The sequence below is a fragment of the Heliangelus exortis genome, chromosome 1 (genome assembly GCF_036169615.1).
Source record: "Heliangelus exortis chromosome 1, bHelExo1.hap1, whole genome shotgun sequence".
Lineage (NCBI taxonomy): Eukaryota > Metazoa > Chordata > Aves > Apodiformes > Trochilidae > Heliangelus > Heliangelus exortis.
The window spans coordinates 173726831-173752256 of NC_092422.1; the positions used below are offsets into that span (position 1 = coordinate 173726831).

Sequence of the window (25426 nt, forward strand, 5' to 3'; positions counted from 1 at the left end):
CACCCACTGAAGCAAAGGCAAAAGGGTGAAAGAGATGCTGGGGAACACTTTGGCAGTCCCTCTACTCAAAGCAGGGATGTCATAGGTATGCACATCATGGGAGAAAACAGATCTCTCTAAAGCTTTCAGGGAATCTTCAAGAACCAGCAGGCAGGGCTTGTGGAAGAATCTGGTTGTCTGGAATTCTTCAATGCCTTATTCTTCTCTGCCATCACCTCCATCTCTTCTTTGAGGGTATTTACTGGTTCAAATGTTGCTCTTCCTCTTAGTATTTTCCCAGAGAAACCACAGAAGAGCTAGCAGCTGGTGTGATTTTTTTTGTATTTAGGTATTTCCTCTACAGAACAGGAAAAAAGGGAAAGACTGCCCCTGGGAAACTGGCAACCATTTCTTGTTTCCCAAGCAGTAGTTCACTTGCCACTGAATTCCTTCAGTGTTTTTTTCTTCACTGCTTTTAAGCTCCCACTATTCTGAAAACATGCAGCAGCTCCTCCATACATTTCACTGGAAAAATAAAGCATTTTAACCTACCCAGAAACTAAGAGGTCATAAGATGACCAGTAGGAATCCAAAAAATGAGCTGGGAAACTACAGCCTTGCTCAATGTGCTCAACTGATAGCAAACTCCACTGGGAACTCCTCCCAATAGAACCATTCCTGAATTTACACAAAGATACTCAGCTGCCTTCTATTTGCTTCCTGGATGATCCCTATGTCACAAGTTAGTCATAGACTGAATAACAGAAATAACCAAAAAAACCTAATATGTTAGTGCTTGGCAGAAAGGAGACCAACATTCTCCCAGATATTGGGTAGTCATCTGAAGAATTCCCTGGGCTCACCTGTTCCAAGAGTTCTGCCTTTTCCCTGCTGAGCTGAGTGACACGTTCTTCCAGGTGTGATCTTGACTTCAACTGCTCTTCCCAAATGCTGTGCAAGTCCTTTGATGTCAGAGGCAGCAAATTCTGCTTTTGCATCTGTGAAAGCAATAGTGGTAAATGGCAAAACTAAGCTGACTGGAAAGATAATGCTGCAGCAGAAAGCAGTAACCCCCATGAAAACAGGCCTAAGCTCTCTGCACCCAAGATCTACAATTAAGGTTAAATGTAGAGTGCAAAACACACCTCAGAAAACATAACCAAGAACACAAGTTGAAGCTGGTGGAAAGAACCAACACTCTAGAAGTGACAAGATGAGGCTGCAGCTTGGAGAGATAAGAAGAGATGCACACACAACCAAAATCACCCTAGAGCTTTCTTCTGAAGGTCCTCTGGAGTTCATAATCATGCATAAATTATAATATAAAAATTCCACCACTGACCAGAACAGAAATCACCCTCACTGCTTCTGAGGTGGCTTTACACCTCCTGAGAGCAAGAAAACATTTTCAAATCAGCAATGCTATTTATGCTTCTACCCAAAGGGGCAAAGATATTTGCCTAGCAGACAGGCTGAAGTGGAACAGAACCTGCTGATTCTGTTCAAGCATGTAGAATGCCACTGTACTTCATACTCTTAGTAAGAAAAGAAGGAAAAACCACAACAAAACAACACAAAAAGATGTCTACTGATGGACAGAAGGGCAAGAAAACCTTATCACAAAGGCTTAGATCAGAAAATCCTTGGGGGGTACAACTTTACCAAGTGTCCTCACAGAGCAGGTGAAACACTGGGTCTTATGACAGAACCTAACCTGCTCTCAAGGGCAAGCTGTTGCAAACCAGAAAAGACAATATGGATTTCCTTGGTCCAGTCTCCTCTCATCTTGCAACCACCCACCTCCTCCCTGTACACAACAGCTATCTTTTTTAACCTTTGCCATGGTTGCCTCCAGAAGGAAGACAGAGCACCACACAACCGCTTGCTCACTCTCCCCTAGTGGTGAGATGAATTATGCTGATGAACACAAGGATCTTGCACACCACACCACAGGTACAAAACAGAGCAGCAGGGGAAATAAATTAGGATATTTACAGCCTTTTGCCTGGAAGGTGCCTTGCCCTAATCCCACATCTGAACTGTGCTGGTTTCTTTCCCTGATACCAGACAGGAATTTGTGGGCTGAATTGTGCCTACACAGCCCACTTGATCTTTCCATCAGTTACCTGTACACAAAACATTTGAAGACTGAAACAGTCATTCACAGAAGCCAGTCAGGTACCTGCTGCTGGTGCTGGTCCTCTGCAGCTGCCTGTGCTGCTTGTATGTTTGTTATCAGGTTTTCCAGGCGGTCATGAACCTAAAGAAGAATTAGAAGCAGCAGGAAGACACAATATGACTTTGCAGACTGATGTTTACACCTCGTTACCAAAAAGTAGCACAGTGGCCTTAGTTTGATGTCAATGTCAAACTGGTTGCAACCATCATCTCTGTTGTTTGCTTCAGGGAGAGACCCCACCACACAGGGTACAAGACTCTGCAGTGAAATCAGGCAGGAGAAGCTTTTCCCATCCACAGTGCCTTTGAAAACCATGCCCCATTAATCAAAGGGAAGGATCAGCATCCTGACTGCCTTCCCTCTGCTCTTCTCACTATTCCTACCACAAAGTCCAATTTTCACAAGCACTTATTTTCAAAATCTCTTCAGCATTAACAGCTACAGTTGTAACAAGGACCCTAGTTTGCTGGTTACAAAAATGATTTGCTTCAAACAGGCCTCAGATGAAAGCACTTTATCTGAGCTAAAACTAAGAGCAGCGCAGAGGCAGTGGGAAATTCTCAGGCTCGCACTGGAAATGATACCACAGACCTTCCTCTGCACTGTTTCGTGAAAAAAAACACAGACCGAGTGGCCAAAGGAAAAGCAATTCTGCACAGCAAAAGCTCTGGGGACTGCAAGTTTTGTTCCAGTTTAATGATGTCAGTCAGGACTCTGGCATAAAGTGCTTGGCATCAATAGCCCCTGTGGAATTCCCACCAGTTAGCTTGATGACTGCAACTAATGATATACATTGTAATAAGGGTCTGAAGCAGCATCTGAGGGCAGGACTGATGTGAAGCAGTCAATAGTTACACTACTGTATTAGTAACAACTCCTTAGCTTAAAGAGCATTAAATAAGGCTTCCTATAGTACCATGGGAAAACTCTGAAAACCAGAAAGCTGGGTGATGGCCCAGCTGCTTTCTGAGCAGTCTGTATTCTGTAGAACACAGGAACTGAGCTCCCCCAGGCTCTCCAGGGAAACCTCATCTTAGCATTACCCCACAGCAATCGATAATGAGGCTCAGGAGCTCACAAAAAGGGAAGCTTATGACCATCTTACTGAGACAGAGGCTTGCAGGTCTTCCTGAAGAGCTTCAATCCTGTTGTTTTGTTGCTGGACTGTGGCTTCCAATCTGGCATTTTCAATTTCAAGGCTTAAAAAGAAACACAGATCTTATAACAGAAATCCACTGGAGCACTATTTCTTAAAGAACAGTGTGAAACATCATCATCTAAACTAAAAGCATCCTTCACAATCGTGTATTAACTTGCTGTGATGCCACAGGATATCCTGTGGCTTACACAGTCCCAGATAGCTACAGACAACTAGGTTTGCTCTGTTACTCTCTTACCGTTGTACATGTTCTTCCAGTTGTTTTATAGTAGTATTAGTCCCAGAAGATGCCAAAAGGAGGTCCTGCAGTTCCTGGGAAGAAGCTCTTAGTTCCCTCTCCTTATTATCCAAGGCTATCTTCAAGTCATGAACACAACGTTCAGACTGAATATACTGTTCTTCCAACTCCTGCAACTATAAAATCATAGTATGAATCCTCAGTAGTCACTTAAACTTTGTACAGAGGAGTCAGTGACTCTCTTGTGCCCCCACTGATTCCATATATCATGGTCCAAAGCACTGACATTGCCTCTCATATTCTTTCAATGACACTGTTCGTATCCACTTGTTTGCTCCTCCACTGAAAATACAAATTAAATCTTTCTCCTAACATGACTTTGGAGTGCCCACTCATAAGGAGATTAAGAACTACAAAGCCAACAGTTTTTTTAGAGAATGCTGTGAGAACTGGTCCCCACCTCAGAAAGCACCTTGTTATTCACTTGCAAGAAGACCACCTAGCAATGGGAAATTACAGCAGTGCCATGGGGGGGATAAATAAATAGATATACATACGGAGTAAGTTGCAAAAGCATTCCGAACCGGCAACATTCTGGTGAACAGCATTAAATGTATTTGGCCTTTTCCAACCAGAACAGTTCTATAATTACATGTTAGCTGTGTATGTCTGTGTAAGGGGAAGAAAAGGCACCAGAAAGAAGCCCAAAGGCAGCACTCCAGTATTTCTTATTCTCTTCAGAAAGCAGAGAGCCTGCTTGGCCAAACCAAATATAAGAAGCTATAGACACATCAGTTGATTTTGCAGAGCACCTTAGCAAATACAAACCTTTGACCAAGGACATGGTGTCCTCATGACAACAAAATGGACACCAAGTTTATAACACAGGGCACTTCATTCACCCAACATCCAAGCTACCATGTTGAAATTCATTCTTTCTAGGATTTTAGCACAATGTGTTGTACCTTGGTTTTAAGCTTCTCCAATTCCTTTTGCAAGGACAACTTGTCCTCCTCCAGGTCCCTGCGGTACCGTGTAGTAACTTCAAGAGAAGCTTCTGACATGGATTGCTTCTTCAGAGCATCAGCAAGCTCCTGCTGCAGCTGTCTGACCATGCCCTAATGAAACAGTTAAATGAGTATGAAGAAAGTTGTAAGAACATGACATATGCCTTTATTCAACTTATTTATGTAATTAGACTTGTCCTGGTATTGAACTCAAAAGGGATGAAATTCTTTCTGCCCTCAGCAGGTATCTGCACAGATGATGAACTCTCTTTATCAGCTGAGCACCTCCAGACTTCCACCAGCTGTTCATGAGGACTACTATTTCCTAATACACAAAAAGGGCTCAAGTATTATTCTTCTCAAAGAATAATATATTTTTTCCTAAGGAAATTCAAATAAATCTGTTGTGATGTAAGAGCCATAGTCTGACTGCAGATATTTCTTCATTACACAAATGTAATTAAATTAATACATAGAGCTGAAAGCTCTTCTGAGATACACTTCAAGTATATGCTGAATCACGTCCTCTTGCAGAGTTCATTTTAGAGTAACTGCTGCCTCCATACTGACAAACTGTTTCAAACATATGGGTATTTTGTCCCTCCCTCGATCTTCAAAAGAACCTGTTACTTGAGTAGCAAGAATACAAAGGGAGTCACAGTTTAAAAGGATTGACAGCACTGCTGGGGTTCTTCCCCTCCTTCTCATTAAAGAAAGTGACACATGAAAAATATAGTGGTTATTTGACACATGGCAGATAATTACCTGACTCAACTGTTCTGGATTTGATACGAAGAAGGAAATGTAATGTTAAAGCGCCATTCAAAACATTAGGGGAGACAAACATTATACCAGAGGGTCTGAATACTCAATGTGACTGGTTCTTTTCTTCCAAAGAGTGAAAGAAGATTAACAAAATGGGTAAGGCAACTGTGAAATCAGTGCTCCACCTGGTACTGTCAGGGCAGAAGAGCGCTCCTGCTCCTAAGAACAGATACTACAGTGCACCCTGCCATTACCAATAGCTTTTTCAATTGTGTACCTATTTCTCCTCCTACCCCTGTCTTTATTCTCTTCCATCTTGTTTCTTGATAAAAGTCATCTACATGCAAAAATGGGAGTAAAACTTGGCTCGTGCATGTTGGAGCAACAAAAACATGTTAGTGCTCTGCATAGGAGCGTGTTTCATACTTGGGTATGAATTTGCAAAAGACAGTTTAACTGATGTCCTAGTAAGTCTTCTGTCCACTTAATTAGGCTCTCACAGAGCCACCAAGAATGAACAAATGAAAATGTTACACATCATAAAACACAGAAGAGAAAGCTTAGGTCATTGTCTAAAAATAACTTTTTGAGGTAAAAAAGGTAAGCCCCTCAGAAGCCCCAAGACACATAAATAAATTAACAGTGAGACACTACTATGTCTTACACACTGCTAATAGTGTTTTCTTTACCTCTCTTTCTACTTTGTCGGTCTCATATTTAAAGACTTGTTCTCTCAAATCAGAACACTTGGCACTTAATTCCTTGTTTCTCTCTTCCACAAGGTACACTTGCTTTTCCGTGTCAGCTCTGAGTTTGTTGAAAATCTCATTAAACCTGTCCTGCACATCACTCACTACTTTTTCTTTGAGGATCCCCTTGTTCTGCACATCTTCCAGGTGCTGGTGGAGTAAAAGGTTTTCGCTCTGGAGCTGTGCCAATCGCTCCTGCATGGATTCTTGTTTTATTATAAACTTGCTTACTTGATCTTTCTCAAGTTGTCGAGCACGATCGCTTTCCTTTGCTTGACACTGGGCTTGACTTAACTCTTTCTGTGTCATTTCTAAAAGCAATGTTTTTTCTCTGAAAGTATGTTTCAACTGGTGAAGCTCATTTTCTAGACTATTAGCCCTGCTTTCAGCTGTACTCAGCTGCTGAGACAAGCTCTTGTTGGTTTCTTGCACAGCAGAGAGGTCATGATGGAGCTTGTCTTGCAAGCGAAGCCATTCATCGCGCTCTCTCTGAAATGTTCGCTCAACATCACCTTTTGAGGACTGGTGACGTTCCAGTTCCTGAACAGCAGTGTTCAGGCGGGAACGAAACGACTCCATTTCTGTCTCTAGTCTGTCTTTGGTTTCTTTGGTCTGCTCAAGCTTAGAAGTTAGCACTGCAGATTCTGTCTTCAGTAAATTCAGTTGTGCATTGTACTGAAAAGCTGTTTGCGTTAAGGCTTCCTCATTCAATTTAAGTTCCTTTCTGAGGTCTTCATTTTTTTCCTTCAAGCTCTCATTTTCCTCCAAGTATTTCCCTTCTTCCTCCTGGTGCCTAAGTCTTACTTGATCAAGTTCTAGTCTTAGCATAGCCACCTCATCATGTAGTAATTGATTTTTGTATAACAGATCCTTTTCTCTCTCAGTTGCAGATTCCTGAATGAAGATGGAACATGAATAAATAGTCAGTTGGGAAATTATACTCCAAAACCACTTCTGCATTAAACTGCATTTTAACATTTCCAGTACTGCACCATGACTTCAAAGATGAGAGTGAAATTTCAGGTAGTAAGTAACGTGCACACGTAACATGTAAGCACACAATGGAAGTGTAACACCCCAAATACACAAAGCCTTGATTTACCGTTAAATCAGCAAACAAATAACCAAGTAACAAAATAATTTGGAATGTCTGAAGTAGAAAGCTTTTAAAAATGACAATGTTTTCTTGTATGTGAACCCCTTTAAAACATTCCCTCTAAAGTTTAATTGTACTACAAATCCGTTAAAAAAAGGCTAACAAGCATATTTTCCTTCTCAAATGTCTTCTGAATACTTAACCTTTTGTATTACTGACAGTTAGCTATACAGCTCAGTATTTATTTAATAGTTTTGTTTATTTCTTATTATCTATATAATGTTTTCCACACAAACTTATTCACCTCAGTTATTGGACAAGAAAAGTAATTCTTCCATGGAATGCATACTCTTGTAAATTCAGTAACTCTCTATAAAACTTTTAAAAAAAATATATACAGAGTACTTATGACTGATTTTTCTCCTCCAATTATTCTAACTCCTCCAGAGATTTTAATTTGTTGCAGATATTCCTTCATAAGATGTTAGTATATGGAGGTGGAGATGAAAGGCATACTTGAAGTATGTTTGAAAAGCGAGTAAGGAATTAAAACAAGAACTGGGAACAGAAAGTGTGCGTGTCAAACAAGTTTCTTCCTGATCAACATTGATGAAGGTTGCTAGGTGTTTTGTTGCTAGAAATCTTAAGAATTGGTAACATAATGTCTTTCAAATGAAAAATGTATAGTTTAAGAAACAGCGTAAACAGTGTCTTTGATTAGTTTTCTACTTGCACGTGCAATTTGGGGACATACAGGACTCATGCTGCTTTCCAGAACTTTTAAAGATTCAAGGAAAAACAGAAAACATATTTACACAGCTAAGTTACAATGGTAAACTGCAAACAACCCACCAAGAAGCAGAGAAAGAATTCTGTAAGACTTATTACAAACTTCAGAACCAACATGGAGAAATTTCATTCATCAGAAAACAATCTGCTTACCTCCGAGTTCTTTCCTATAGTCCTCCTTGTTTCTTCTTCTAGATCCTTTTGCCTCTGAAGGTGGTGGTTCAAAATTCCTTCTTGCAGGGCTCTGGCACTCTTTTCCCGAGAGAGCTGTCTCTGTGTTTCATCACGCTCTTCCTCAACCTGCAATAATACAATTAAACCACTTGCATCTTGAGAAAACTCTTCCCATTCACATTTGTACTCTTGCAAATATTTTTGCTTCCGCACATTTATGGTATGGATCTATAAATAATACATTTTCATTGTTTCCTGAAAAATTAAGAAGAAATCCAGAATGTTTTGTACTCATTCAGAAAATTAATTCAAAGCCAGGCTTTGCCTGAAATGCATACGAAACCTGTATTTTGATAAAGGAGAAAAGGAATCACGAACTTGCATTGAACCAACTGTTCTCAAATGTCCTCAAAATCTGGCAATATCCAATGCCTCTTTCATGAACAAAGTACCTTCTTTTGGCACATTGGAATACAATGCCAACTAAAAAGTAGCAGAAAGCAAGAAGACAAACATTTAACTCACTATTTAATATACCTGTTTCAAGTGATTTCTCAGTGTTATTAACTCCATTTCTAAATTGCCTGAGTGTAACTCAAGCTGTTGTTTCTCCTCCAGCTCTTTACAGTATTCATCTTCTTTCCTTCTGAGTTTTTCTCTTGTTTTCTCATACAGTGATTCTGCTCTGAGCCTCTTTTCCTCTTCTTGTTTCAATGTTAACCTGGGATTTAACAGAATATTTGAGAAACTAAAGCAATCATGTCAAAGGTAATATTCCACATGGTGAACTTGCAGAGACAAGTCAACACATAAATCTTTAGCAATTTAATATTTCAATATAATATTTAACTTTTTAAAGAATTCTAGCTTCATTCCATTATCCATAGTAGCAGTTGTAGATGATACGGAAATAAGACATTGAGTGATTTATCATTTAATTTCAAGTAAGTTTACATAGGTAAGTATACAGTAGTATGCACATTTTTGTAATGTTTTAAAAAAATCATCTTCATAATACAGACATTTGATTGAAAGGAGTTTGTTGCCTTACCACATCAAAGCATCATAAACTTGTATTATGACAGACCAAATGCTTCTTTTACAAGACTCCCACAAGCTTAAACAACTGCTGACCATAGGAAGAGCAAGCAGATTCTATTCACTCAGGTATGAGGGCAGCGTTCAAATGAAAACAGATTTAGAAAGGCATGGGGTTTAAGATGAGTATGATTAAAAATAGTAATAAACTCCAATGGATCTACATCTGGGAGAAACAGCAATGCAATTTTGAAGCTGATTTAAAATGAAAACCTTAGGTAATGTCAAGTTCTGCAGTAACTACATCAGCAATAACCATAATCATGGTATAAATGGAGCATTGTGTATCCACAGTACCCAAACAAGAAAGCAGTTTTGAATTTCATAATTATTTTGTGTATTTTTTCTGATATCCCCGCAAATGGTCAGCAAGAAAAAAAATCAATGAAATCAAGTATTAACATAAGGAAAGAGCTGCCAATTGAAATTCTGCTTTAGAAATTCTGAAAAACAAGTAATAGCAGCCACTAGTTAAGTATTTGAAAGATTGGCAGTAACACTTGGATTTGAATGGTTTATATTTCAAGGAAAAATCTTTACGAACAATTGTTAGTGTAATTTCACAAAAAGTATGGCTTTAATAAGCACAAAGTTAACACTGCTTTGAGAATTTACTTAAAGCAAAAATATTAATTCTTTTTAACCATCAGATATTTAAGAATTTTGCAAAAAAGGCTGGAGTCCTACCCAGGCCAAGATGGGACTGGCTTTTTCTTCCTCCTAATCCTCTTCCACGCATGGAGAGGCACAACTTCTGAAAGCTCAGTTCCCTCAACTCTCTTGGCCAGGCTGGTGCTCCTGCTCCCTGAACAGATGGGTAGCTCTCTGATGAACTCACACAAACTGATTAAGGTATCTCTTGTACTTGGAAGCCAAGAATTGGACTCTGTGCTCTAGGCACAGGGGTGGATGCTCACTCCCACAAACTCCTGCTCTGCTGCTTTCAACACATCCCACAGTGTTGTTTGCCCTTCCCTCTGCCAGCTCATACTGGCTCATGTTGAGCTTGTTCTCTGTTAAGACCACCAGGGCCTTCTCAGCAAGCTCCCCAGCCAGGTCACCTCATGGTACATCATCACATGGGCAACTTCCCTCCCAAATGCACAGCTCTGCATTTGTCCTTGCTGAACAGTGCCTGCTGGTTTCTCATGCTTGAAGTGATGTGTACAGTGATTACAAAACCTCATGCTGCCCAGGTGTGAGAATAATAGTGGGCAAGGGGCAAACCCAAATTCGACCTTGCAAATAAACACCTCACCTTTATGTGCTTTAAAGCATAACCTTCCTATGGAATTAAAACCCAAAAGACTAAAAACTTCTCATCCTATTGCCTGTACCATCAGCATCTTTTGGAACACAAAAACTGACAAGATAACACATCAGAACACAAGCTTACATACTTTAGGCTTTGGATATCACTCTTCCATTCCGCTTCCTGGGGAGCCAACATGGATTTCAAATCTTGTGTCTCTTCTGCTTTTAATTGTGACTCCTCCTTTTTGCTTTCCAATTTCCTTACTTTTCTACAGACAGCTGCATACCTATTTTTTTCACGTTCTATTATCTGTTCATATTTAAGAATTATGTCTTGAATTTTTGACAAAATAGCAGAACCTATTTTGAGATAGAAAAGACACAAAGCTACACATCTGCACAAACACTTTCCAATGTATAAAATATTTAATGTTTTGCTGTGTTGGGTGTCGGTGGCAAGGTACTGGGAGTGGGGTGTTCTTTTCATTTTATTCTTTGCTTCCCCAGCCAAATTTATCTTACTTGGTAACAGTTAATTTGAGTTTCCCCAAGTCAAGTCTGTTTTGCCTGTGACAGTAACTGTTAAGTGATAGCCCTGCCTTGTGGTTGATTCTCAAGCTTTTTTTGTCCTATTTTGTCCTGCTGAGCAGGGTCAGCAGGAGAGCAGCTGGCTGGCAGTTGGGCCTTTAGCCAAGGCCATCCCTTGCCTAACAAAATTTTAGCCTGATTTAATAAACAAAGTAAATGGTGTTCGTGTTTATATAATGCTATGTGTATAACTGCAAGCATCCTAAACCAGCTGATTTTATATCTCTCTATATATGTCTATATTTATCCATACATACGTATACTTAAGCAAAGTCATTAATTTGCAGCACTATTTGTCATTAGCTCTTGAGGGGCTAAATTCTGATGGCTGCATTAAAAGGAGCTGAACTGGACTTTGCAAGAACCTGCTTCTCCAGCTCTGACTAGACAGAGAACCTGTGCTAAAGTAAGGCATGTTTGCTGACAACACAGGCAGACATCCAGGCTTTGGTTAAAAGACTTCACGTGTCCTGAGGGAGGTCTCTTATTATGAAGAAAAATTAGACTGAACCACTGAAACACCTAATGGGGCATACAAAGAAATCATGTTTTAGAAAGCAACTTGGAACAGCTGAAGAACAAGTGAATTGAAAACATACCTGCATGATCCACACTAAGCTGTTCCAACAGCAACATAGCCTCTTTGTAGCTTGAAGTTGGTAATTCAACATCCTCTGAAGCTGCAGTGGATGAGTGAGTTGAATCATCATCAGCTCCATCCATCTGTATGCTGACCTACAAAGAATAAGTATTTTCTGTGTACAGCTATGTAATAATGCAGATCATTACAAATGTAGAAATTATTCATTCTGTCATTCACAGCACATAAATCTGACTCTAATAGAATAAAGCTGCATACTAGTGGCCATTTTTGCATCTGGATGGGAACAGCATTTGTGTAGTGATCATCTAAGAGACTAAATGCTTATACAAGCTATTTATCAAGAAGCTAATTTTACAGTACCTTGTTCTTTTCACTCCCTGTTTTTGTTGCAGGTCTGGAAAACAGAAATGTATGTCAGTACTGGAATGCTTACAGTAGAGGTGAATTAAACTAAAATTTAATTTAAGATCTTAGCTAGACGTAGTTGAAGACAGAAAAAAACCTTTGTACTCATGTCTATTGGAAGGCTATTTTTTCCATAAAATATGAAGCAAATAGTTGAAATAACTGTTCTCTGCACTTCACTCAAAGTGACAGGAATCTTACAGCTACAGATATGCACATGTATAGCCAGTTATGTGCATTCCCTGTTTAATACTAGAGGTTTAGCTCTCTTCGGTATTGAAAATCCTTCTCATTCAGGTCAAATAATTCTGGATTCTCTAGTGTACCAGGTCTTGCCGGTATGAAGTTTATTTTCTTCATAGCAGCAATGCAGTGCTGTGTGTTAGGCTTCTGACCAAAGCTGTTTTGATAACATACAAATGTTTTAGCTATTGCTTAACAGTACTTGTACAGCATTACCAGCTTCTGTTTCTCACTTCAACTCCCATACAACTAAGTTTCTGGGGGGTAGGGAGGCAAGAAGTCAGGAGGGATACAGCTGAGGTAGGGAAAAAAACAACAGAAAAAACCTGAGATGCCTGCAGTGAAAGAGTAACTTTGCTCTAAGTATGTCTTCTCCCTTTTTAAAAATTACAAAAGATTATACTCACATATGCACACAGAGTCAGTTAATTATTCAGAATTTGTGCACATTTGACCTGATTTATCACTAACTTAGCTAATATGTTCAAAGCACTATAAGCAAAATAGAGATGTTTTTGAACAGAAAGGGCACATCAGGTACTATGGTCACATGAAAGAATAAGAATCATTGTACATGTCAGGTTTACAAAACTTACCTTTAGCTTTAAGGTCATTTTTTATCACTAGGTAAGTTTTACTTATACCACTTCTTATATTCAGTACCTTTCTTCATCTTGAGATGTTTCAGTGAAAGTGCTATCATCCAGTGCTGGAAAAGCATTCTCACTGGAAGAGCTCATCTGCTTATTAGCCTTCTGCTTTGAAGATCGTCTTCTATTTTTCTTTGCATTTGGGGCAAATTTACTGCATTAAAGAGGAAAAAAAAAATGTAATAACCAACTGAGTAGCTTCACATAAAATATTTCTGTGAAGTATTTTCTGTGAAACAGACGTAATTAAGATGAAACCCAGAAATAATGAAGACAAAAATATCTACGATAAAACACAAATTTGACCCCAAAGACTGTGGAAGATATTAAAATATTTAAAAAATCTTCCCCTAGGAATGAGGGGAAATGCAGAATATGGGCTAGAGTCAGGTAAGCTGGAACACATCTAATATGACCATTAAAAGAAATATCTAGAGCAGATTTTTTTGACAGACAGGAACAAACATGTTTATGATTACATAAAAATATTTGTTCCTTCTCTTAATGTTAGAGAGGCTAGTTTGGTAATGCCATCTTTTCCCTTTTCTTGACAAAGAGCCTCTGAAATTGATAAAAAAGAAAGCACCAACTACATGGAGTTTACTAAAATCACCTAGAAAAGGAACAAAAAGTAAACTCCCAGTTTCTACTTTTCTTTTCTGGATGGCCAATTCCTACAAAATAACTCTTTTTTTTCCAGCGTTCAGCTTTGATTTTGAAGACACATTTTGCCACAGCATAGACAAGGAAATACATGGGAAATTGATTTTGCCTTTTTTTTCCCCCTCTTTTTCTTGTTCTAAAGCAGACAATAAATTTGAGCCTTCATTATGACTATTTTTTTTCTAAATTTTTTTTTCTTTCCTTAAACGTTTGAGGAGCAGTGGACAACTCAGTATGGCTTCCAGCACTGAGAAAACTACTTCAGCTACTACAATATTGGAAAATCTAAATCCTACATCTCTACTGCGATCGGAAAGATACCTTAATAGTACTACAAATACGAATTAGAGATTATTTCCTTGGTTTACCCTTTCAATGGCATTTTAATCTCCTTTGATCTCTCCTCAGATGGAAAGGTTTTTTTGTGGTTTTCTTCTCTAGTGTTTTCATTCTCCGTTTTCAAACAGTCACTCATCCTTAGGGTCAGCTTTTGTTTCATTTGCTGATTAGCAACATCACTTGATGGTATATTTAATTTGTCAAGATCATCTTGTTTTGCCGCTGCTTGCATTTTGAAACCTCTTTGTTTGCTTTTTTCCTTCTCAACCTACAAAAAGGAAGTTCAAGTTTCAGGTATTTTTTAGTATTTCTAGAAATATGACATCCAATAATTTTCACTCTGAAATAATGTAAAATTAATTATTTTTTTTCAATTCACAGAGAAGCATATTCACAAAATCGCACCACAAAGCGTATTAAGTCATTGAAAGTACTTTGAATTAAGTCATGATTAAAGACATAAAAACATAGCCCTTAGAGAGAAAACAACAGCATTTCTTAAAACATGAATGACAAAAAAGTGAAAGCGCTACTGATGAAAAAAAGTTAGGACTGCACAATGTTAGTTATAAAAACACATTAAAATCAAGTAGAAGTTGGTTGGACTACTGCTTCCTTAATGATAGGCAAAAATTAAAAGATCCCAAACCCACAAGCAGAAAGGGTTTCACAGCAAACATGAATTTTAGTAAAGTACAACGAAGACACACCATGCAGAAATCACAGCAAATTAAGAGATGAGTCAAGACCCTGTTCAGAAGCTATTTTCATTCTTTGATTTGGAATCTGAACTGATGTAATTGTCTGCATTTCTTTTTATAGCAATGAAGTGATAACTACTTACACTGGAACTGAGTGCCACCTACTGTTAAACTGGAACAACAATATATTCCATATTTTCAGAAAATACGGACAACTCTCCAGTGCTCTCTTAATTCATAAGTAAGGTATGTCTATTAAAACAAAAACCAATTTGTAGAGAGTGTCTTCCCTTAATAATGAATAGCTATAGTGAACAGGACCATAGATATGGAGAAAAGACTCAAGAATATGGAGTAGCAGGGGAACTTCTACCTCTTTTTGGAGCTGTACCTTCTCCTTTTCCAAAGCCAGGAATACTATTCGTAGCATTCCTACCTTACTCTTAAATCTTTCCATATCTTGTTTTAGTTCTTCATCAAGATTCCTTTCCATCATGCTACCTGACTGCTGAGCATCTGCAAAAAGACTTTCAGTTTCTGTTTCTCCTATCTTATTTTTGTTGATAAGGCAGTACCTGGGAACATCATCATTAAACCCAGAGTCTTTTCCAGTTTTCCTTTCTGTTACAAAAAGTGCATTTTCATCACTTGTAGAAACAGGTCTTACTTTAGGAAGAATAGTAGAAGCATCATCCAAAATACTTCTTTTTAAACTATGCTTCGAGGTGTAGCCAGGACTTTCCCCTACATTTCTACTACTTCCATTTTCATTCTCTTCCATTTCCACAGCAGGCATTTTCTTTTCCTCTCCTTTTGCTAGAGGTGGCTTTTTATTAGTTGTATTGTTTGTGCCATCTTCTCCATCTGCACTCCAGCTATCTTCCAGGTTTGTATTTAAGTTACTTTGATCAGGAGAGACACCAGGATTCGGAACTACAATTTCCAGTTTGGGTACTTTTCCACCCAGTGTAAGTTTAATATCTCCAAATTGACCTTTACTTTCTAACTTATTACTTGATTCTGTTGCATGAGATGAGACAACGCAAAAGCTCTTCAACTCTTCACTGAAGCCATCTTCAGGTATTTCTTTCACAAGGGAAGTAGTTTTCCCAGTTTCATTAATTTCACCAAACAGCTGCTTCAGCTCTGCTGTAATGTTTTTAAAATTTGATTTCAATTCCCTTTTCTCAGTTTCAACCCACATTCTTTCATATCTTTCTTCCCAAGATTTTAAAATAAATGGCTTGTCAGCACTGTGTGATTCCTCATTTTCTGCTAGGGCATCCTGATGTGAAATTTCTGCTTTGTCAGTCTGATTTCCATGTGCTGTTTTTTTTATCAAGTTGGTAGTTTCTAAAATATATTTATCCTTAAGTAAACAAGTACAGACAGAAAGATTACCAAGGAAAAGGTTAAGTTCTGTTACAAACTCATCCTATCATGTAATAGAAATAATAGAAATAGGACATTTTGAAAGCAATTTTTCTAATAAAAAAATCGAGGGATACTAAATGAAATGTTCACTGAATCACCATGTTCTTTAAAATAGAAGAGCTTAGTTTTGTGACAACAGTTCTTCCTGGATTAGATTTGTCTGGACAATAGGCTTGCTTTTAACTTTTAGCCTGCCTGCTTTCTGTAACACCTGGCATTTGTTACAAAGTTAATTTTTTTTTCACAGTTTATTGCTTTAACATAATTTTTAATCACAACTGCCTATATTTTATCACCCTCCTTCCTCCATCATTCTCTACTGTCTGGCATTTTACAGGTTCCTGTTAGCTAAGCTAACATGATGTGAAAGAATGTGATAAGCTTTTTACTGTCCACATGGAAAATTAAACTAAGTTAGGATTATTTCTTCACCCAAGACTCAGAAATACCAAATTCCATTCCACTCCATGCTCCAAAGAAAAGCACTTATTGGGGAAATCTGCCCAATCCTTCCCCCCACTGATCAAAAATCAGAAACCCAAGCTTGTATGAAAAGGGTACCATAGCACAACACGGCCCAGTCTCCTCACATGGAGGAGTTTTAGCTATAGGAGTTAAATGCTCTGTTACTCAACAGTTCTGACTGCTCCTGGCATGGTCACAGTCCTAGTATGCTCCCTCCCCACCTGCCTCCTTAGCTGATGATGCCTTTTAAATAGAGCCTGTACTCTAAGGCCAGCTAACTCCTCTCTCTTTTCTTGTTAGCCAGGATCTTTTCTTCCTCTGCAAAAATTCCTCATTTCAGAACAGAGAAGGAGCACCTCAGCCAGCCACTACCTGTCTCAGCCTCACTATCCCCAAGTTTGTTGCCCAACTACTACCACCCTCCAACAGGTTCCAGTTCTGTGCTCTGACTGGAAGATGGACATGCTTAATTCTAACATGGTGCCTCAGTGTGGGGTAGAAAAAATTTGCTCTGCTGTCCTTGAGGTGTTACAGAAGACTCCAGACCCCTCTATCCAGCCCTGTCCTGTATACCCAGCACAAACAAGATGCCTGCCCTATTGCCCTTTAGGACACCCCCTGAAAAAAAGGCAACAAACCCTTTCCAAACACGTTAACAAGGCCAAACAGGTGCATGTTTTGCAGAGATAAAGCATAGGAAAGGTCACCAAAACTCAAGGGTTTTTGCATGATCTTTCTCTTACAAAGAGGAAGACCAGACAGATTTAATCAAACAGATCAGCAGGTGATAGGCAAATCTCCCTCTTGAATTTAATATGGATTTTGCATATGGAACAAAATGCATTTGACTGCATTGTTTTTCAGGAAAAACAAGGGTAAAAACTTAAGCCAACCAGCTGGAAATGAAGCTGTACAACAGCAAGTATCCAACAGGATGACAAAATTTTTACTCAACTGTTAGAAGACTGTATCCAACTTCACTTCAGACTGTGAGAAAATTTCCATCTACAGGATTCCCCCTTCAGTATTATTCACTTACTCGTTAGTTTTCTTTACCTTAGTGTACAGTACAATTTACCAATTCAGACTCTAATTGATAATATTTGATTATACATACCTTCACCCCATAGTTTTCAGTGGCATCCTTGATGTCTTCTCTTTCAGCTGATGACATATGAAAGGCAGATCCTGAGTACTCACCTAGAGTGAAAAAACACACATTTTTACAACCAGCATAACTTAATGCTACTTATTCACACCTAGTGTGCATCTTGAATATTTGTGAGAAAAACCTTACACAAAATAACACATTCCTTCAAATTTACAAGCAGCCAGAGAGAAAATTATTGAAATACAGATTAAATATGTACCTGTCTGAATTCCTTTCACTTAATGCAAAAAGGAAATTTTGTGAATATCACTGTAATTTGTCACAATTAAGCCATTCCTGTTGTTTAAGGGTGTGTGATCTCTCTCCCTGTGCCCCATGCAGTAACTAGCTACATTCTTCCAGCAATTTTAATTTCTATGTGTTGTGCACAGAAAATCATAAACCACAAAATCAGCCATGAAACATTTAAGGCCCCAGGTTTACCTTCTGCATGAAACAGATCTGTCTTTAGATGTGAATCTGGACTGAATATTTCAGTCTAGCTGTTGCCTAATCTACTGCAGAAGACACAGGTAGCAGGCTGAACAAAAGACAGGTGTGAAATGCTGAGAAATAACCTGTAACCTGGATGTTTCATCTGTACTGCTGAGGACTGGATTTCACCCTTTCCTCTTACAGAATTTCAGAGAAATATTGAACAGGTCACAAACTCCTCAGAAGCAGTGATTCAGTCTGGACTCCCCATTATGGGTAACTATCTTGAATCTATGCTGTATCTGATAACTGGACTCCAGATAGTCCCAGATACAGTTTAGAAGTAGCAACTCATTGTCCCTGTTTGTGTTCAAGGCACACTGAACCCTTTCAAGTACTGAGTCAGTCAGACAGTCAGAAAGACACAAGTCCCACCAGCTGAAGGGTGGCACCTAAAAGCAGAGATGGAGGCTCTTCAGCTCAGTCACTCTGAAAATCCTTTCCAGCTCCATGATTCTATGATCTCTACACAGTAAGGTTTCTATACACAAGAGAGGGACAAAAAATTCTACAAGCAAAGTGAGCAAGAAGGGAAAAAATTGGTCTCCTAAAAAAAATACCAGGGGGTCAAGTATTTGAGTCACAGGGCCAACCTCACTTGTGGCATTATCTGCTTTAGGTAACTGCTTTTCCAAACTTTTCTTCCTTATGGGGACTGCATTAGATACAAACTTAAGAGTTCCAACTCATTCATATGAACTGGGAGCCCAAGCCCTTCAACCAGTCATACAGGTCTCCAGGGGTCAATTCTAATCTCGAATGACACAGTGTGGAATAATAATTTTCTCCTTCTACCTCAGTCACCGGTAGGTGAATTTCCTGAATTTTCTGTAAATGTAGGGGTTGTTTTTTGGGGTATTTTAGCACAAGGCATTTCCCACATCAGTCATCAGTGGGTTGGAAACACTTATTTGACAGGGTTGTTATGACCATCTACTGATGCTTGTGATGCGTTTCAGACATTCTGACCAGCATTTAAGACAATAACAACAACAACAATAATTAATGATTATCTAATAAACAGTAAGGCTCTATAAGAAAACAGGTACTTCCCCCTTTTTCTTGTTCTTCAAGCTCACAGAGTAGATGTAGTCTTTAGAGATGCTTGTAGATATCCCCAATACCAAGCTGCTTGCTGGTGCAGAGGAAGGCTCCAACCAGCATTAGAAATAGAGGACAGATATGTTGGTGGTCAAAGAATATTTGTAGATAGCACCACAGAAGGTACTACAGAATGCGATAAATTATCAATACCAAGATTCTTGGAATAATTAAACACTCAGCTCCTATACAAAGAACCTCTATAACTTGAAGATCAACATCTTCCTTCCCTACAATAGTTACACACAGTTTTTTGTAGAAGGGTCCACATCCCTCTTACTAGAGCTGTGATGTGGCTGGATACTTTGAACCAGCAAGTTCCTCTCTCACCAAGCATACAGTTCTGGGAGTGCTAACTGGAAGGGGTGGCCAGAACCACTGGAGCCTGATGAAATTCCAGAGAAGTATCTGCACAGATGCCACACTCATTTGTAACATCCTTCCAGAAAACAAAAGGAAAAGAACTCAAGAGAGCAGAACTAGGCACAGACAGGCACCCAGTTTGTTGGTAATCTGCACAGAAGCCTTTTGAGTGGTAACCATATCTCCTAGAATAAACAAAGCCTAGATCCACCTGTGTGCTTGAAGTTTCTACTACTCCTAGAAGCCCCCCCTTCCCCCAGGCAGAGCAGGGGGTGGTCAGACAGACAGGACTGTTTCCATAAGGGTTTATTTAACAGATTTCTTCCATCACTTTGACAAAGTTAATTCAGGTCACACGCTGCAATGTGCATGCAGCTTCCTACTGTACAACTCCATCACTCTCAATGTGTCACATAGACATCACAATTTTACTTAAGACACAGACTAAATATTTTGTGGACGCAGGAGAGAGCTGTAACACTTTTCCCTGACCAATACTGTACAACAGAGACTGCATAAGCTTTTCTGGTCTGCCAGAAAGCTGGATAAAGGCAGATCTGCCAGAACCCAGTAGTGGCCTCCAAACACACAATTCACATTCTCTGTTCAGAACATGTAGGTGTCTTAATCTTTTGCACTTCCAGAGTCCATACATTTCAAAATTAGGTGCCATGCTGCTATTAATCAAAAGCAAATCAGATTCCTATTCAGTCTTCCCCACTATGGTCAACAGTAAAGTTTTCAGTAGGAGCGATTTGAGCCTCAAGCCTCAGCCTTCAGATAGTATTTCAGGATCCTTGGAGACATTAAGATTTCATTTCTATGGGGTTTAATCAGCTTTGAAATTTCTGTGTGATGTTCACAGAACAAGGAAAAAGGCAATGTTTTTCCATCTGCAAAATTCCAGTTCTCATGGTCAGTAATTCTAGTCAGTAATTGTTTCTCAAGCCACTAGAAAAATCATTCAAACCAAATTGAAATAAGGACTTGTTCAATTAGCTATTGCAACTAGAAGTCCTTACCACTGTTAAAAGGGCATCTATACTTTTTTTTCCTTTCTTTCTTCTAAAGCAAAGATGTAAAAGAACTTGGAGATATTTTTATTCTGTACTTAGAAACTACAGGTTCTCTTACTTGCCTTAACATATCTGTTCACCTCTCCCTGGTTTGCATTTTCAAGGGCCAATTGTAGCAGCTCTAAAACCTGAATGGGGAATTGTTTCTCATCTCATTACAAATATGCAAATAAAAATGCAATAAACTTTAAGATGAAGAAACTAAAAATACATCCTCTTCATACATAGTGAACCAACTATACACTTTAGCCTTTTTTCCAAAGAAAAGATTACTCCTGACAACATGCTGACATTGTAAATTACTCCCACCTTGTTTCTATTTTCCACTTCCTTCCCCTACCTCTGAACCTGCTGGTCAGCTTTCAAGAAAGGAGAGGGAAACCTCAGAGGAATGTACTTGCTACTTGTTTCCAAACAACTGCCAAACAGGAAGGGTGTTTTTTAGAAAGTGGAAGGAAAGCAAACTTCAGGTCTGCCTGAAAATGGGAGATGACAGAAAGTATAGTGGAAGAAATATTCACAGTGCTGATTGGCAGACTAGAGGATGCAGCACCACAGGCACAAGAGCATATTTCAATAGACCTACTCTCAGAATACCTTGCTAGAACCATTAATTAAAGATTAGGAAGAAAAAATCTACAAGTACAATGTGTCTGTCCATAAAAGAACACTACAAAGAGACTGTTACGAATACCTTCAATATCCTCTGCATCTCCTAACTCAAATTCCTCCAATAGATCTGAAAAACAAATAAATCAGATGCTTTATGAAATACTCTTATCCATAGAGATTATAATGCTAAATCCAGAATCACATTAAGTGAATATTACCTGATTTCTGCTGCCATTTTTTAGGAGATGTTTCATTAACTTCCAAAATAGATTCAGAAGTTTTCAGCTACGAAAGACACAATCCAAGGATAAAGAAATGAAATTTGAAGTAACTACCTACTATTTAATGAGCAGAACAAGTAGTCAGTCAGTCTGGCAGGAACAAACACTCACCTGTGAATTGTAGGGTTTCTCTGAAAAGCCTGGAGGGAAAAAATGGGTGGGGAAGTGTTATTTAAGGCAACTTTTACTCCATTCAACATCAGTAGTTTCTGCAACTAAGTAGTAGTTGCAAGCATTATTGCATCAAAAGTACAATACCTAACATTTAATTACCTCATTATATAGCATTTGTATTACTATACCAGAAGTGGACAATGCATAGAACCCATCATGCACCTCTAGTTTAAAAAATAATTATCACAGATCTAGTAAGATTCATGTTAAGGGACAAGGCCAAGAATAAGATCAAAACACCTAATCCTTCTGAGGAATCAAATTCCACTTTCTCAAAGGATTCTTTCAAAAGCCAAAGCTGGTCTGCTGCAATGATTGAACATAAAATTGTCCAATAGCACTATGACTGTGATTAACCTCTGTGTTTAAGAGCTTAATGGTGAGGAGTCTTTTCCCTACTACTGATGGGACACAGAAAGCACACCTTCAGACAAAGAAACCTCATACACATGCCATTCAATGAGGTAAAAAATGCTGGTTCTCATCAGATTGTTCTGGTTTAGCTACCAAGGAAACAAAAGAAAATGTTGTTTTGCTGTAATCTGCATTTATAGCATAGTTCCAAATATTAATAAAAACCCCAACATTTTTGTCCAACATAAAATCATTTCCAAAGCCACACAATCTCTAGCTCATCTGTATTTCTCACTCTTCCTTAGCTATTTTACAGTCTGAGTCCTCTCATGAAAGAATTATATGAAATGATACTCCCAATGTCTCCACAGCAAAATTTTTATATTAAAAAAACCAAAAAACCAAAACCAACCAAAAAACCACCAAAACCCAGCACATTAAAAAAATATCCAGTATTTGATTTCAGTAAACTTGGTGATCCAGCAGTATGGAAGTCCCTTAGAAAGATTAACAAAATCACCAGTAAAATCATATTGGTTTTAAACTTATCTTAGTATAATCGTACATAGCAGACTTCCATGTCAACTCCTCAACATCTACACTTACAAGATCCTGGAAGCTCGTAAAGTTTTGCTTTCAGCTTACTAAACTAAAACTGGATTCAACTCTTCAGCTATCCCACTGAACCTATACTACAAGCAGAACTGACAAACCACTTGTTATAAGAGAAACACTTCAGAAAAAAATTCAACCCCAGTAACAAAGCTTCCCTGCCAAAACTTCCTTTGCTCCAGACACTCAAGAGATGAGTGTCACAAACTACAGGCAAAAACCCTTAGCAACAAAACTTGAACTTTAAGTCACATTTAAGTCATAAATCACCTAGGCAAAGCACAAAAGGAAGAAAAAACAAAACACTTTGCCAGATTATGGCTTTCTTCTGCTGCATTCTCATCAAGAATGTTTAAATGTTCAGATGTGTCAGTCCTACACCACCTGCACTTTCATCATTGTGCAACAAGAACCTGAATCCAAGAAAATACAAACACGTTTAAAGAACACACACAATGCAAACAAGACAACTTCCTTCACACAGTGCTCAGCAAGAGCCAGGACAACTGGTGTTAATTAAAAATTACTAAGTGCTTCATTTGTATCGTGCACATCCACATCATAACAGCACTCGTAAGACAGACACAGATAAAAGTTCACTTTAGCCCATAAATGCTTACAACAGACAAACATTTAGTCCACCAGGATTTTACCATTGTCGTGTCCCCCTGAGACAATCTGTGAACATGCTCCATGTTGGTCTGCAGCTGGGAGCAACACACCAGAGGATACTCTTCTCGGACTTTCCGACTCCGTTTGTATAATCTAGAACACAAGCATGAGAATTGGTACCATTAATTTTCAACTCATTTCTACACAAAATGCTCCTGCTAAACCAAACTGCAGAGCACATTATCAGGTATACTAGAGATACAAAAACACAAGCCTTGGAAAGGACACATTGAGACATAGTATATGGGACAATCAGAGCAGCTGGGTTTGTTTTCAGATCGCAGGCGAAGACCTCACAACTCATCTAAACTATTGTGAGGGTGGTGAAACACTGGAATAGGTCACCCAGGAAAGCCATGGATGCTCCCCATCCCTGAAAGTGTTCAAGGCCAGGTTGGATGGGGCTTTGAACAATCTGGTCTAGTGGGAGGTGTCTCTTGCCATTTACCGGGGGTGGAAATAGATGGTCTTTAAGGTCCCTTCCAACCCAAAACACTCTACAATTCTGTTCTGTCACACTAATAAACCAGTAACTGCAGGTCTGTGCTGATCCAACTTTGGTACTGAACTTGGACCTGACATTCAAGTTTGTGCTTAAGTTCCCTAGACATGTATCCAGCAGTGGTGGGTAAACACATTGCTACTCACCAGCAGAAGGGCAAACTGCACTGAACAAAAGACAATCAAGGCAAAGCTTACAGAAAATAAGACTACCTAAAAAAACCCTGTATAATACTTTAGTCTTGTATTTTTCAGAAGGGAGTAGGAAGGAGTTCATTTTTCCTACAAGCAAAGTCAGAGGTTTAGCTACAGACCCTGTTCTTTTTCTTCTAACCCATTATCACAGATGGAAAGAACTAAAGGGCAAACACAGCCAGCACATGTGGTGTGTTTGTTGAACAAGCCTTCAAAAAGGGCAAAAATACAACTTCTAAAAGTAGAGAGGACCTATTCAGAAGCAGCTAACCACCTAGGCTGCAGCTCTTAAGGGCAACCACTGACCAGGTCAGTGCAATACAGCTGTATGGTGAAAAAGCAACAATCCTCCCTGCCAGCCCCTGTGAAAATGTCAAGAGTATTTTAAGCAGCAAGAAACTTCACTACTTTGATACTATACTAGAAACCAAACTCAAAGGCCAGTTGCTATGAGACCTGACCTAACTTTATCTTGCTCTGAACAGCTGGCCAAGAGCAGGACAATTTCAATGGGCCCCAGTTACACACATGTGGCAGAAGCAGGACATGAGGAAATAAGCCTCAGCAATTGTAGGGCCTAAGCAAAAAGCAAGCTCTCAGGTGCTTCTGGATCTTACTCCTACACTTTCTCCCCTTTCCTTCATAGAAAGTACCTCAGAATCCCAGGGAGAATCAGCATCTTCTTCATCCTCTGCTCCCACTGCTGGCAAGACACCTATAAATGAGGTAAGAAGTGAGACACTGAATGTTTTTATTTCACTCTGCTACCAGGAAAGAACTTCCTTGACATTGAGTTATTACCCTGCAGCTTCCTACAAGCTAGACACCTAAGCATTGCTGTTTCAGAATTAGTAGGGGCTCACAGCTCACTCACCTCAAACACACAAAAAACATTTCTGTTCCAGATGTTTAACATCTACATCTCTTCTCTAGCAGACAGACATAAGGCTCAGTTTCAGTGGGTTTCTGGCCAGATTAGACAATATTCACTACTTTATTTTAAGCCATTTCATAGGTAAAATTGACTGAGGATTCACTAAGGTGATGACATGGATGCAGAGGGAAGAAGAAGCTGGAGACCAGTGAGGGCACCCACCCCAGAAAAGGGCAACTGGTGGTTCCAGCCTAGGCTATGACTATTTAAGTGATGCCAAATGCACACTTATGGTGAAAAGCACACAGACAGAAAAGCGTGTATAGGCACAACACCTGAATACAGCAGGTTCTGCCAGCTGTGTAGCATCAGACAGATCAGCAGCCA

General features: G+C 39.0%; 1 protein-coding gene across 1 annotated transcript in view; it reads right to left on the reverse strand.

The window, feature by feature from the left end:
• ANKRD26 (ankyrin repeat domain containing 26) overlaps window positions 1-25426 on the reverse strand; it is a 49850-nt gene that overhangs the window by 12338 nt on the left and 12086 nt on the right. Inside the window, exons 13-32 of the mRNA XM_071733716.1 lie at window positions 24819-24880; window positions 23451-23562; window positions 21769-21797; window positions 21595-21661; window positions 21459-21503; window positions 17697-17779; window positions 15054-16049; window positions 14009-14247; window positions 12991-13131; window positions 12040-12073; window positions 11675-11810; window positions 10634-10847; window positions 8673-8856; window positions 8115-8261; window positions 6017-6970; window positions 4521-4673; window positions 3556-3731; window positions 3264-3357; window positions 2162-2239; window positions 843-977 (exon numbers count right to left, since the gene is read on the reverse strand). Of these exons, the coding sequence (XP_071589817.1) occupies window positions 843-977; window positions 2162-2239; window positions 3264-3357; window positions 3556-3731; window positions 4521-4673; window positions 6017-6970; window positions 8115-8261; window positions 8673-8856; window positions 10634-10847; window positions 11675-11810; window positions 12040-12073; window positions 12991-13131; window positions 14009-14247; window positions 15054-16049; window positions 17697-17779; window positions 21459-21503; window positions 21595-21661; window positions 21769-21797; window positions 23451-23562; window positions 24819-24880 (4079 nt within the window). The remainder of the gene's footprint in view (window positions 1-842; window positions 978-2161; window positions 2240-3263; window positions 3358-3555; window positions 3732-4520; window positions 4674-6016; window positions 6971-8114; window positions 8262-8672; window positions 8857-10633; window positions 10848-11674; window positions 11811-12039; window positions 12074-12990; window positions 13132-14008; window positions 14248-15053; window positions 16050-17696; window positions 17780-21458; window positions 21504-21594; window positions 21662-21768; window positions 21798-23450; window positions 23563-24818; window positions 24881-25426) is intronic.